Genomic DNA, 12,992 nt, shown 5'->3' with positions numbered 1-12,992 from the left:
TCCTTCTAGGGGAAAATATTTCATAGTTAGAAATCAACAGAGGATTTAGGACATTTCTTTGCCACACTGTTGAAAGTTTGTTTCCAAGTAGTTAATGTCAAGCTAATCAGAAAATAATCAGTATGTAAGGAACAGCTAACATAATAGCTGTAGCTCCAAACTACAAATTTTAAAAAACCAATTCTCTCCTGAAACTTCAATAAGTTAATTAGAATATAAACTTACGTTAAAGCTTCAGAGTAATTATAATGAGGAGAGACTCCTAGAAATTTCTGTACTTCATCCATCACTGTGGCAGGATCCATCCTTAGCTGTTGCCCATCAATAATTAGCAACTAAATTACCAAAGGGGGAAAAAAAAAGACAATGCACATTGAAAAAAGTTGTGTAACTGTATAATAAAAAATTCCTGCACTCTTGAATTTATTCAATGAGAGACATTCTACTGAGGGGATTTGCACACATTGTTGTTAGACTTAACCAGGCCCTTCTAATTAATGGCCTGGAATAAGAAATAAATCACACTAATTAAATGCACTCATGTTTTTGTAATCTGAGAAGTCCCGAAAATATTATGAAAACAAGAAAGCCATTTGAGGGAACCAAAAGAGCTTAAGAAACGTGACTACAAAATCACAAATGGAAACCAAGCAAACAATGATTCCATCATTCAAGCTGGGAAGGAGCACTGTAGAAAAGAAGAAAAGTTGGAATAACACCAGGTGTAATGAGGCAGAGGACATGTCATTCTCCATGAGTCCATTCAAAGGAGTAGCACTGTAAAGTTTTAAGAAATAGTTAGATAATCAATTTGGAAAAAAAGGCAAGGCTCCTAGAGAACCTGAATGTGGACAGAAGTTCCTCAACTGACGAAGGGGAAGAATTTGCGTGTTACTCTAGGGAAGGAGGCAGGTGGCCAGAAAGATAAAATGCCAGGAGACCATGATGGAGGACCACAAAGCGACCACAATCTGTTCTTCCTTTTTGCTCATCCCTCTTCTCCATTATTTCTGTTTAGCTAGATTGGCATTGTTCACTAAAATGTTTTGTGACTATGGGCGTGTTCTACTAAGTTGTGGTGTCTAACAGGTAGCTATTGAGCATTTAAGATGTGGCTAATGTGATTGAGAAACTGACTTTTTAATTTCATGTAATTTTAATACAAATTTGAATAGCCAGATGTGGCAGCAGCTATCACATTGGACAGCGAATCTAGACACACAGGCAAGCACCATGTCTGTGTGACTGGACTGCTTTATGCAATCCAATATAGGGGCTGAGTTTGTAATCTAGGTTGGTGCCTGGCAAAAGAGAGAAGCAAGGAAGGCAGGAAAAACATAGGGCTCATGAAAAATTCAGCAAGGTGGTTCAAAGGGAAATAATGACACTTAATTAAGCAAAACAGTATTTGCCTTATTTGGTTAAGAGGTTCTCAATCTTTACGGGCAGAATAAGAATCAGGGATATGAAGTTTTGAAGCTCTATACAATCAGGATGGGCATGCACTAGAAAATACAGCAGGGAGAATATTCTGAAATACTTTTAGAAAGAAAATTAAGCAGTTGGTCTACCTCTGCCTAACTAGTATTCTTTGCCACAGTCTTATGTACAACTACAGAGTAAAAGCTAGTAATGTTTTAATGAGTAAAAATTTCCTCTATCCTAGAGGCAAAGTCATCAACTTAATGAGATTGTAACATGATGTAAATTCTTATTGCTCAATACCTGAAAAGGAGGGAAATAAACAAGCCATCTCTCGATGTGGCTGGCATACCACCCTGGGACCAAACATCTCTTCTGCAAGGCTCGAAGCTCGGAGGGTGCACGGGGCCCAGCTGAGATCACTTCGTAGAAGCTAAACTTCAGAGCTGCGGGGTCTTCATGCGATCGCTGATGCTATGATGAAAAGGTGGATAATTAAACTAACTTGAACCATAGGCATGAATAATTAAAAACCAATCTCTGCGACAAGTCTCGAAGCTAAAGAAAGGAGCGACTCACTGCTGGAGAGTTATTTGTTTTGAAATTAATAAAGGATGAAAATGTTTGCTTGGAGCATCAGGATTTAAAGTTATGACACTGACGAAGGTATCTTTTTTGAGAACTTACTTGGGAGAGGCTGAATTCTTATTGATAGGCCTCCTTAACCAACTTTACTGAGTTTTTTTTCCTTAGTGTATGTATTTATTCTGAAAGTAAACTTTTTTTTTTTTTAAAGATTTTATTTATTTATTTGAGAGAGAGAATGAGATAGAGACAGAGAGAGCATGAGAGGGGGGAGCATCAGAGGGAGAAGCAGACTTCCTGCTGAGCAGGGAGCCCGATGTGGGACTCGATCCCGGGACTCCAGGATCATGACCTGAGCTGAAGGCAGTCGCTTAACCAACTGAGCCACCCAGGCGCCCCTGAAAGTAAACTTTTGAAAGTTGCATTAATGCCCCCTTTGCAGCCCATAAGCAAAACATTTGTTATGTCCATTGAATATCTGTAATACACAAGCACTCTGCTAGTTCTGCTATATAGTTTTGCTCCATCTATTAATGCAGTTTTAGATTAGAAAAGCCCTGCTGGCTATTTTGAATGGAGAAACTACTGAAAACTCTGACATGTACATTATCTGAAATCCACAGCTTTTATCACATACCACCTAGCATCTAAAAGCCAAGATTATTTTACCTAATGGTAACCTTCCTTTGTGATGAATCAGAATCATTTATTGTACAGAAATGCAGAAAGCAGCAATCCAAATAGGAAAGTGTTTCATAATGGCTCAGGCTGAGGCCCATGGGTTTGAGGAAATCACCTTTTCCCTAAATTGACCAATAAATATTCAGGCTTAGTGGTAGGTTTGTGGATGCTTACCACATCTAGTTGAATAGCAAATTTGCTGCAAATTGAGATTCAAATAACTATACTACAACCACTACTAGACTTTTTAAAGCCTGCATTTTTCCACCATAGAGTGATTTATTTGTAATATTTAGGACATTTTGTTAGCTTACAGCCTTGAAATCTCCCTTTATGGTAAATTCTCAATTTTTCAGGGGCTAAGCGGTTGCCAAGTTCCAATTTTCTTTTCTCTTTGAGTCAATTAAGGCTTATTTCTCTTTTCTCTAGATACCTGGTGGAAAAGGTAAAAGACACAAAATCTAATCAGTCAATTTGCAATTTGCTGGATACTATGATTTAATAGATGGCTGTAGGAGTTTGGCATCAATGCTTAGTGTGGAGTTGTGGATTTCAGCTTTCCAGGATGTCTCACTTCCTATTATGCAGATTATTGTCAACATGCCTATCTAAGATCCCATCTGCTTTATTATGACCTTTTCCTACTCTGTCCCCGGCACAAAACCTTTCCTGACAATCTGTTCTTCCTTTTTTGAATCTGGAAAAACTACTTTTGTTAAATAACAAAAGGATCCAGTGCTAAGAAACTTTATTCTCTAATATCCTAGATTGTCATGAATTATCTTTTTGAAATCCTATCAGTGGGAATGGAACATACTACACTTGTCTGGAAGATCAGAGCTATGTGCATTCACTTTAATACAGAGAAGCAGCCTTATTTCCAACCCAGATGCAGAGATTTCAGATAAGGAGTTTTTGGTTTTGTTGTTTTGTTTTTGGTTATTACCTTTGTCATTATGTGGTATCCTTCTTTATCTCTTGTTACAGTCTTTGTTTTAAAGTTTATTTTGTCTGATATAAGAAGCATTGCTTCCCCAGCTTTCTTTTTGCATGTTAAATGCTTTTCCATCCCTTCACTTTCAATCTGTATGTGTCTTTAAGTCTGAAGTGAGTCTCTTGCAGGTAGCATATAGATAGATCTTGCTTTTTTATCCATTCAATCACCAATGTCTTTTGATTGGAGCATTTAGTGCATTTACATTTAAAGTAATTATTGATAGGTGTGTACTTATTGCCATTTTGTTACTTGTTTTGAGATTGTTCTTGTAGTTCTTCTCTGTTCCTTCTCTTGCTGTCTTCCTTTGTGGTTTGATGGCTTTCTTTCTTGTTATGCTTGGATTCCTTTCTCTTTATTTTTTTGCATATCTGTTATAGGTTTTTGATTTATGGTTACCATTAGGCCCATATATAACATCTTATGCATATAGCAGTCTATATTAGGATGATGGTTGCTTAAGTTTGAGCCCATTTTAAAGATGCTAAATTTTTATTCCCTCCATCATGTTTTATGTATATGATACCACACTCATCATCCTTTTATTTTGTGAATCCCTTGACTGATTTTTGTAGGTATAATTGACTTTACTGCTTTTGTGCTTTAACCTCTATATTGGTTTTATAAGTGATTAACCTACAATCTTAATTGTATGTTTGCATTTACCTGTGAAATTTTTTCCTTTCATAATTTTCTTACTTTTGTTTATGGCCTTTACTTTCCACCCAAAGAATTCCCTTTAATGTTTTTTGTAAGGCTGATTTAATGGTGATGAACTCCTTTAACTTCTGTTTGGGAAACTGTCTCTCCTATTCTGAATGATAAACTTGCTGGGCAGATTATTCTTGGTTGTAGGTTTTTTCTTTTCAGTACTTTGAATGTATCATGCAACTCCCTTCTGGCCTGCAAGGTTTCTGCTGAAAAATCAGCTGATAGATTTATGGTGTTTTCCTTGTATGTAACTGTTTTCTTTTCTCTTGCTGCTTCAAAAATTCTCCCTCTATCACTACTTTTTGCCATTTTAACTATTATGTGTCTTGGTGTAGACCTCTTTTTAGAAGTTATCCTAGCCTAATAACAGGTAAGGGGTTTTTGAATACAACATTTCACATTTATCTCAACTTTATAGTTTCCAAGGAAAAGGGACCCTTAGTCTATTTTTCAGTCTATTTTTTCAAAATGCAGATGTGTAGAAGCACAGATATACATACAAATAACATACTATTTTGTTATATTTTCATTTTATTAATAAATTTTATGAAATTAATGCAAAATTAATAAAAACTTACGGAGAACATTAGTTTCTCCAGAAAGAAAGAAAACTCTGTCCACTTTTATGCAGATATAAAACTAGCAAATCTCTTATTGAGACCTGAGGTGATTGCTATTGCCGCAAACCATCCTCCCTTCTTCATACTCCCCTTCTTACCTGTTAGATTCTGTCTGTAGTATTCTTACCTGATACCAGGAATATGCTCGATCTGAAGGGTCAATGAGGATGGTGATGATCTTGGCTTTGGGGACCAGAGAAGCTGCTCTTTTAGGAGCTTCCTCTGAGTGGAAGTAATTGGCACTCTTTTCAAACAGAAAGTCAGTGGTGACATTAGATGGGACTGGGAAGAAATCCATATACCTAGAAAAGGAATATTTCTCAAAATAAGACTAGTTTATACTCAACTCTGGTGACTATAGATGTTAAAGGTATCCCTTTAGGAACAAATTCATTTGTTTCCTAAACAAAAGCCTTTTTCTATAAGGCATATGTCCCTTATAGTTAGCAAGGGAAAAGTATACAGGACTCTACTAATGTAATTTGAGAATGCTTCTCTAAATACGTTTTCTTTTTGTTTTGCTTTTTGTTTTCTTTTTGTTTTGCTTACTATCAGGAGATAGCAAAAATGTAGACATAGAATGATTGAATTGGAACAATAATCAACCTAACTAACTATATAAAATGCATCTAAATGCAGAAATATTTTACAGAGAAAAATGTGAGTGCTCAAACAGAAGGAAAATTTGATCAAAACAGATGATATGTTCAAAGATATTTAAAAAGGACTTAGACAATTTTTTTTTTTTTTACTTTATCACAAGTGAAATAATTTCCTTTCCACTAATGTATTGTGCTGTGGTTGCATTCAACTATAAAATGTTAAAGGACAGAACACATCTGGTGTAAACATCACCTATTTGCTTAACTTTTTTTCCATTTAGAGCCACTATATTCTTTAGAATATTTATAAAAGTTTAAAAAGTATGTACATATTTCCAAATGTAAAATCCTATCAAATTTCCCAATATCCTTAAGCGGGCTGAGAATGTAAATCACTAGCAGAGTGAACACAGGAATACCTGAAGCCTTAAGCAGAGAAGTGTAGGACATGATAGATTTTGTATAATGTCCCATCTGTATAAAAGCTGTCAAATATAAACTAATTCAGCACGTGATAATGTATATTTCTGAGGCCCTAAGGACAAACTTTTAAAGGAAAAAGAGCCTTTTTAGAGAGCACATGCAAATTTAACTTCTAGGGTTTCTTACATTTGATCATAATGGCTTCTTCAACCTCCACTCCCACCCTCTTCAATTTATAAGCCACCAAAACTTTGGGCTACCAAAACACGGTAGTTCAATAATTATTGAACAAGAGAGTCATTAACATTTATGTGATCACTTCTTGATGCCGTATGTTGTTTTCTTTTAGTCATCTCACATGATAAAGCTTCTGGTAGGATTCCAGTTGTTAACATATTGCAAAGTTTGGCTGGCACAACAAAGTAATGTCTTGAAACTCAGGACAGTAAAGAAATCCTTTTATGTTTCCTGGAAATTGCCTTGGTGTAATATGTCATTCTGGCATCCTTTTAGGGGGAAACAGATTTATAAAAATTTCTGGGAAGTTTGATCTGCTATATGTTGTGTATAATCTATTTACAGAAAGTGCCAAATTTTAAGATACTTCTTAATTTAGATGCTCACCTTGGTTCCAGGGATGCTAAGGTTATCCCAAGTGTCTAGTGGTATCTTATTTGCTCTAAGCTTGTCTTAGCCATGCTTATTCTGAGAAAGGCTCTGAAAGCCACAAAAGAAGGGCAGAAAGTACTGAATTCTGATAGCTTTTAGTTTCTAAAAATAGTCCCACTTTCCCAGCAGTCCTCTTTATACCTGGAACAGTTTAGGCCTTAAAAACTTCCTCATGCAGTTTTGGATCTTGGACCTATAATGTGTTGATTTTGCCTGGCCCCAGAGGCTCATGGAAAAAGCAGGGTCCAATTCTTGTCCAAGTATTACATTCCTCTCCACTTTTAAAGCAGTTTTTCATCACTCCCTTTAGTCCTGATATTATGTAGATTTATTCTACCATATACAGGCATATATATTTGAGTCACTGGTCAAATAGCAGCTGAAGTAGTTGATGCTTTCTTGATTCTCACAGTTGTTATTTAACATGACACAATTAATCAGTATCAAGTCCTGTACTGAAGAATTGGCAGTGAAGGATATTACAATTAGAATATATGTAAATCCTAGTAGCTGCTCAAATTATACTCAACACATTTCTTTCCTTTTGGACCACACACAAGCAACTCTCGAGGGGGTTGATACTTATAAAATTGAGATCATGCAATCTGACAACATAAGTTAATATATAACAACTCTTTATGCTAAAATACATGCAAAATGTTTATGTTCATGCTCTAGAATTATTATAATAATTCCACTCTTTTATATCACTGTCTGCCTAGAATTTCTACCTTAACAGACTTATATATATATTTTATTATTAACATGTTCATGTGCAGTATCTATTCCTACTATATTACTGTATTTTGTGTATATTTGACATTTTAACTTTTAATTTAACTATTTTCCTCAGATGGTTGATATAGTTCCAGTTTCAATGCAAAGACCAAAAATTAAATTTTGTATATTGTTGATAGCTTTATTATAGTTTTCATTACTTATAAAATATATACACATTTCTAGTTCTATTTATTTACCTTTTATGCCAAAGCAAAATAGAACATTATGTACGTGGACTGTAGCGTCACTGTAATGCAAAGTACACAAGAAGAGAAAGCTATGAAAGTATTTTCTTAAGAGTGGAGAGGAATGAAATTCCTGGGGTTAGGGTATTTCTCTGACTTTATATCTGTAATTACCATCAAAGATAATTAATGCAAATTGAAATTACATATGGGCCTCTTGAGATGACAAGTCCCTCAACAAACTGAGAGAAGTTTCTTATGAATAATTTCTGTGCTTCTTCATTTTATTCAATCCATTTCCAAGGCACAGAGGATAACTTTTGTTTGTGGCTACAAACTTATATGTTTATAAATATTAGCACTAATTTTATACTGTGCACAGTACATATACTTTTAGATTTATACTAATAACCCATCTTACCAATCAATCCCCCTGTGGTAGTTATTTCTATTAAAGAACTGTACCTCCTCAAAGGTTTTTGGGCTGGGGGAGTTACTAAAGATGGAAGGATGCATAACCAGGAACAAATACAAAGCAGTGGTTCCTGAAAAGACAATAGAGGTTTAGAAATTAAAGAAATGAAAACAAAGTTTCCTACTATCAGCATTTCAAAGTCATTAATAAACTAAGTATTGTAATGATCCAAACAGATACCTATTAGTACTCCTTGAATTAAACTGAATAGATCACCAGCATTTTAAAAGAAGCAAATTCTAAAAAACTGGAGATAAGTATGATGTGACGAGAAGAGGCCCGCTGGGGGAACTGTTTGACCACATCTCTATCACTGATTTGGTTTGTGACTTTGGCTTTTAGCTTCTCTTTGTCTTGGCTTTATCAGTAGAAAATCACCTGCCTTGCTTATTTCATAAGCTTTCTCTGAGGATGACATGTCGTATTGTGCCTGAAGATATTTTGATATTAATAAAGCATTATATAAATGAAAGATATCATTGTTTCATATAAGATATTACATCACCAAAACCAGTACTTGGGTTCTCCTATAAAGTTCTTCCTGAGGCCCAAGAGAGCTTATTAAATTTGAGACAGAGTTTAAACTTTCAACAAGTTTTTTTAAAATTTGAATGTACTTCTAAAAAGTGATGTCAGAAATCATTTTTTTGAAAAAAAATTGTGTCCTTTCTTAGTGACATAACTTATAAAATCTGCAGTTTTGGAAAGAGAATGGCATATCACAGGTGCCCATATAGATTTGTGACTATTAGGAATCAAGGGTGTGATGTTTTTTTCAAAATGAGCAGTGTTATAAACTGTAAAATTAGTATATTAGAGCCTAAATTATGAGCTAAAGGGTATAGCTTAGATTGCACAGGAAAAAGTAAGGCAATTTGAGTTCAGTTTGCCTAAAATTTAATTAGGTGCTTGTAACTGTAACTGTGTTTATAAAATCATAATATTTCTGGTCCATGTATTCAGTATTCCTAAGATTCTAGTTTTCACTTCTCTGCTCTAATGTGATTTACATTATTATACAATCTGATGGAGAGGGACCTGTTAATTATATTCCAGGTCAATAGCTAGCAATGGTCTTCAGACACAGCCTTATAATATTTTTCTCAGTTGGAGAAATCACTGTTCTAATTTTGCTTAGTAATAATGTCATGTTGCCGTCCATATTAAATTTTGAAAATTCTTATCTCTCTGACAAGCTTTATTTAATGTTGTATTTAAATCTAACATATCAACACAACAGAAAAGTTGTTAAAATAACTCTTTCAATAACAAAATTGTCTAAAACAGTGAATTGAAAGAGGCTGTGTTCCTAGATTACTATCTTTGCCAAACAATGAACATTCTATCTGTATACATGGGTAACTATAGGGAATGAAACATAGTTATCTGTGGTGTACAAAATAAAAATGTTCTTCACAAGTCTGACCTAAAACAGTGGTTCTCACACTTTAGCATGCCTTAGATTAACCTGGAAGGCTTGTTAAACAGAGAACTGAGCCCTATCCCAGACTTTCTGATTCAGTAAACTTTGAGAATCATGACTTAAAAGAAATGTGGAACAAAATCTAAGACTTATTGGAGGAAAAATGTTCCATACTTGAAATCCAGAGTAGAATAAAGGTTTCTTGAGCATGGTCTTTAGAGTCAAGTAAATTCTAGGATCAGGTTTTTATTTCTAACACTTACCAATTGTGTGAATGTGAACAAAAATATCTAACCTGAGGCTTAGTTTTCTTATTTGTGTAGTGGGGGGAAAAATACTTAGCTATCAGGGTTTCAGGAGGGTCAAGTAAGATAACCTATATGAAATACTTAAGTAGCTTCATATCTCAATATTAGTAAGGTATTTATTTAATTTTTACATTTATTTATTTACTTGAGAGACAGAGAGTGCATGTGGTGGGGAGGGGCAGAGGGAGAGGGAAAGAGAGAATTTTAAGCCTAGCACTGAGCCTGACACAGGGCTCTACCTCACAGCCCTGCGATCATGACCTGAGCCAAAAATAAGAGTCAGACACTTAATAGATTGAGCCACCCAGGCGCCCCAAGTATTTTTTAAAATAACAACTTTTATGAGATAAAATTCAGTAATGCGTTAAAAAAATTGAAAAGAATAAACTCTTTGTGAGGATAGGAAGTATGACCATTATAATGTGAAAAAAGAAAACAGATTAATTCCTTTCTTAGATCAACTGGAAACATTCTTTTCTGAGTTTTAAGAATTGTATTAAATCATGTTTGCTTTTAATAGCATGACCAGCATCAATAAGACAAATTGAAAAAATAGATATCTAATTGTTTATATAGTCAGTAAAAGGCATAATATAATTTATCAGTGGTCAAAAAATTGTTAGTTTGTGGTTTCTGAATTCTCTCTTTACCTTCACATATTCTTGGGTCTGAATAAACTGTTCTCTGTGTGTGTGTGTGTTTGAATGTGTATAATGTGTGTATGTGTATAAAACAACCACTTAATCATAGACACACCCATTCAAATAACCATCCATAAAGCTTGTTTTATTTTTTGTCAGTTTCAAGACTAAAAATATCTGAATATGCAGAAGACTATACATCTATGCAAAATTATTCAGAAAAATGCCTTTGATAAAAACTAAAGTTAAAATGAAGCTATTTAATTTTTATGAAACTGATCAGAAGATGTTTCTCCATTTAAAAAATCAATTTCATAAAATATTTCTATACATAGTAACATGGATGAATCTCAAAAGCATTATCTTAAGTGAAAGAAGTCAAACACAAAAGATTGCACATTTTATGCTTCCATTTATATGAAAGTCTAAAAAAAGCAAAACTGTAGTAGCAGAAAGTAGTTTCCTGTGACTGAGGATTGGGAGGGGCATTGACTGCAAAGGGATGTGGATGGAGAAACTTTTTAGGGAGACAGAAATGTTTTTTTGTTTTTTTTGAGACAGAAGTGTCAATGTGGTTATACAACTGTGCACGATTGTCAAAATTGATCAAAATTTGCACTAAAATTGGTGAATTTTATTGCATGTAAACTATACCACTACAAAATTGGGAAAAAATTTAGTTTCTATAAAAAGGTGATAAAAAATTTTCTTCCAAAGGTAAATGTCATATACAATTGTAACGAAACATTTGGAAACCCAGCCGAGTTTAAGATGGCAAGTAATGGTTCTGCCATCTAACCCTGATTTTAAAATGTCTGCACATCTAGCAGGAAACAAGAGGATGCCCTTCCTTCAGGGCTTTCTGAAGTGAATTTGATATGCCAAGCTTCAGAGAGATGTGATCAGTAATGACAGTGGGAGTTCCTGAAGAGACTTCAGTTTAAATGTTTTTCTAGTTGTCTCTTGACTTTAAATAGATACAGACAAATGAAATAAATAAGGATGAGAAAAGTTTTTACCATATTTGTTATTGTTTTCAAATTGATATTGGCAAATGGGACCAAGAGAAAATGAATAGGCTAAACTCTCTGTGTACATTACATAAAATCTTCCCCAGTTATTTTTGGACAAATGAGGAGAAGGAAGGTATTCCCCTCAGAAAGGCATATGGCTGAAATGGCTGTTTTCTGTGAAGCCACAATCCAAGAGCCCCAAATAATTTATCATGCAGGATACAGCATGTATGTCTGGCATTTTAAAGTTTCCACTGGGCTTCATTTTAATACCGATTCTTAAACAAACAAGAAGTTTATGGGGAAAAAATTGCCAATTTAAGAAAAGGTGCTAGATTTCTCCTGGGTGTGAATAAATACCTTTGTTAGCACAAAGTTTTGTTTATGTCTGGAATTCTGCTTGTCAAACATCTTTTCGATTTTTAGAAAATAGTCATCTCTGCAAAAAATAGTTTAGAAATAAACTATATCAGGAAGATGGCAGGAAGAGTCTGTTTTTCTGGAAGGGACTGATATATAAAGAGTTATAGATACTTATATGTGTCTGTCTTGACTTTTGATGAAATCCTGTCAGTCACTTTCTCAAGATGTGATTCGTTTTGATTTTAGAAATGTTAACAACACCTTTCAATTCAGGTCTTTGGAAAAAAATTACCATTTGCTACCAGATTGGCTGTTAGATATTCAAACCATATGACACTTATTTTCATCTTTTTCACTTAAAAAATTCCTTGACAAGCATTTAAGTACATTATCAAGCTAAACAGATTAGATCAGAGAACAAAATGTGTTATGTATTCATCAGTATTTATAGGAATTTTGAAAACTCATTGTGACTAGAACTTACTGTCTAGTCATCATGAGTTTTACACTGTTTGGTTAATCATAACAAAAAGCTCTCACCAGTTTTCTGGGGTCCTATTACCAAGAATTTTGGTAAGCGATCACAGGTTTTTTCTTTCGACCAAATGTCTCTGTGGCGTTTGTCATCACAAGGATTCTAAATGGGAGAAGAATATAGAGATGTATTTTTTTGTGAGTGTCCATTGTGTGCTAGAGTTTTTCAGCTTTTTAAAAAAGATTTATTTATTTATGTTAGAGGGAGAGAGAGAGTAGGGGGAGGGGCAGAGGGAGAGGGAGAGAGAGAATTTCAAGCAGACTCTCTGCTGAGTGCGGAGCCCAACGTGGGACTTGATCTCATGACCCTGAGATCATGACCTGAGCCGGAATCAAGAGTCAGATGCTCAACCGACTGAACTACCCAGGCACCCTGAGTTTTTCAACTTCTGTCCTTAAAAAGATATTCCAGGAAAAAAAAGCCATGTGGCTTCTTTTAAACAAAGGCCTTGAAGTGGCATCAGTGAAGCTTTTAAGTAATTCCTTTCCATCCTGAAGTTGAGTGTCTACTGAGGGGTTGGGGGAGAGGAGGCATTTCCACTGTGGCTAACAGCCTCACAGCA

The 12,992-nt window shown here is 34.7% G+C and overlaps 1 protein-coding gene and 1 long non-coding RNA gene across 3 annotated transcripts in view; one reads left to right on the top strand and one right to left on the bottom strand.

Moving 5' to 3' along the window:
* The window catches only part of NDST3 (N-deacetylase and N-sulfotransferase 3), a 170,410-nt gene that overhangs the window by 16,402 nt on the left and 141,016 nt on the right, over window positions 1–12,992 (bottom strand). For both annotated transcript variants that reach the window (XM_032401088.1, XM_032401086.1), the window contains exons 8-12: window positions 12,436–12,532; window positions 8,094–8,217; window positions 5,141–5,315; window positions 1,726–1,896; window positions 226–335 (exon numbers count right to left, since the gene is read on the bottom strand). In XM_032401088.1, the coding sequence (XP_032256979.1) occupies window positions 226–335; window positions 1,726–1,896; window positions 5,141–5,315; window positions 8,094–8,217; window positions 12,436–12,532 (677 nt within the window). The remainder of the gene's footprint in view (window positions 1–225; window positions 336–1,725; window positions 1,897–5,140; window positions 5,316–8,093; window positions 8,218–12,435; window positions 12,533–12,992) is intronic.
* Window positions 1–12,992, top strand: part of LOC116630249 — a 192,677-nt gene that overhangs the window by 39,424 nt on the left and 140,261 nt on the right. The gene's annotated exons all lie outside the window — the stretch shown is intronic.

This window comes from Phoca vitulina, unplaced genomic scaffold (genome assembly GCF_004348235.1).
Source record: "Phoca vitulina isolate PV1807 unplaced genomic scaffold, GSC_HSeal_1.0 scaffold3, whole genome shotgun sequence".
Taxonomy (NCBI): domain Eukaryota; kingdom Metazoa; phylum Chordata; class Mammalia; order Carnivora; family Phocidae; genus Phoca; species Phoca vitulina.
The sequence above is the reverse complement of the archived record's forward strand: the minus strand, read 5'-3'. Positions and strand labels throughout refer to the sequence as shown.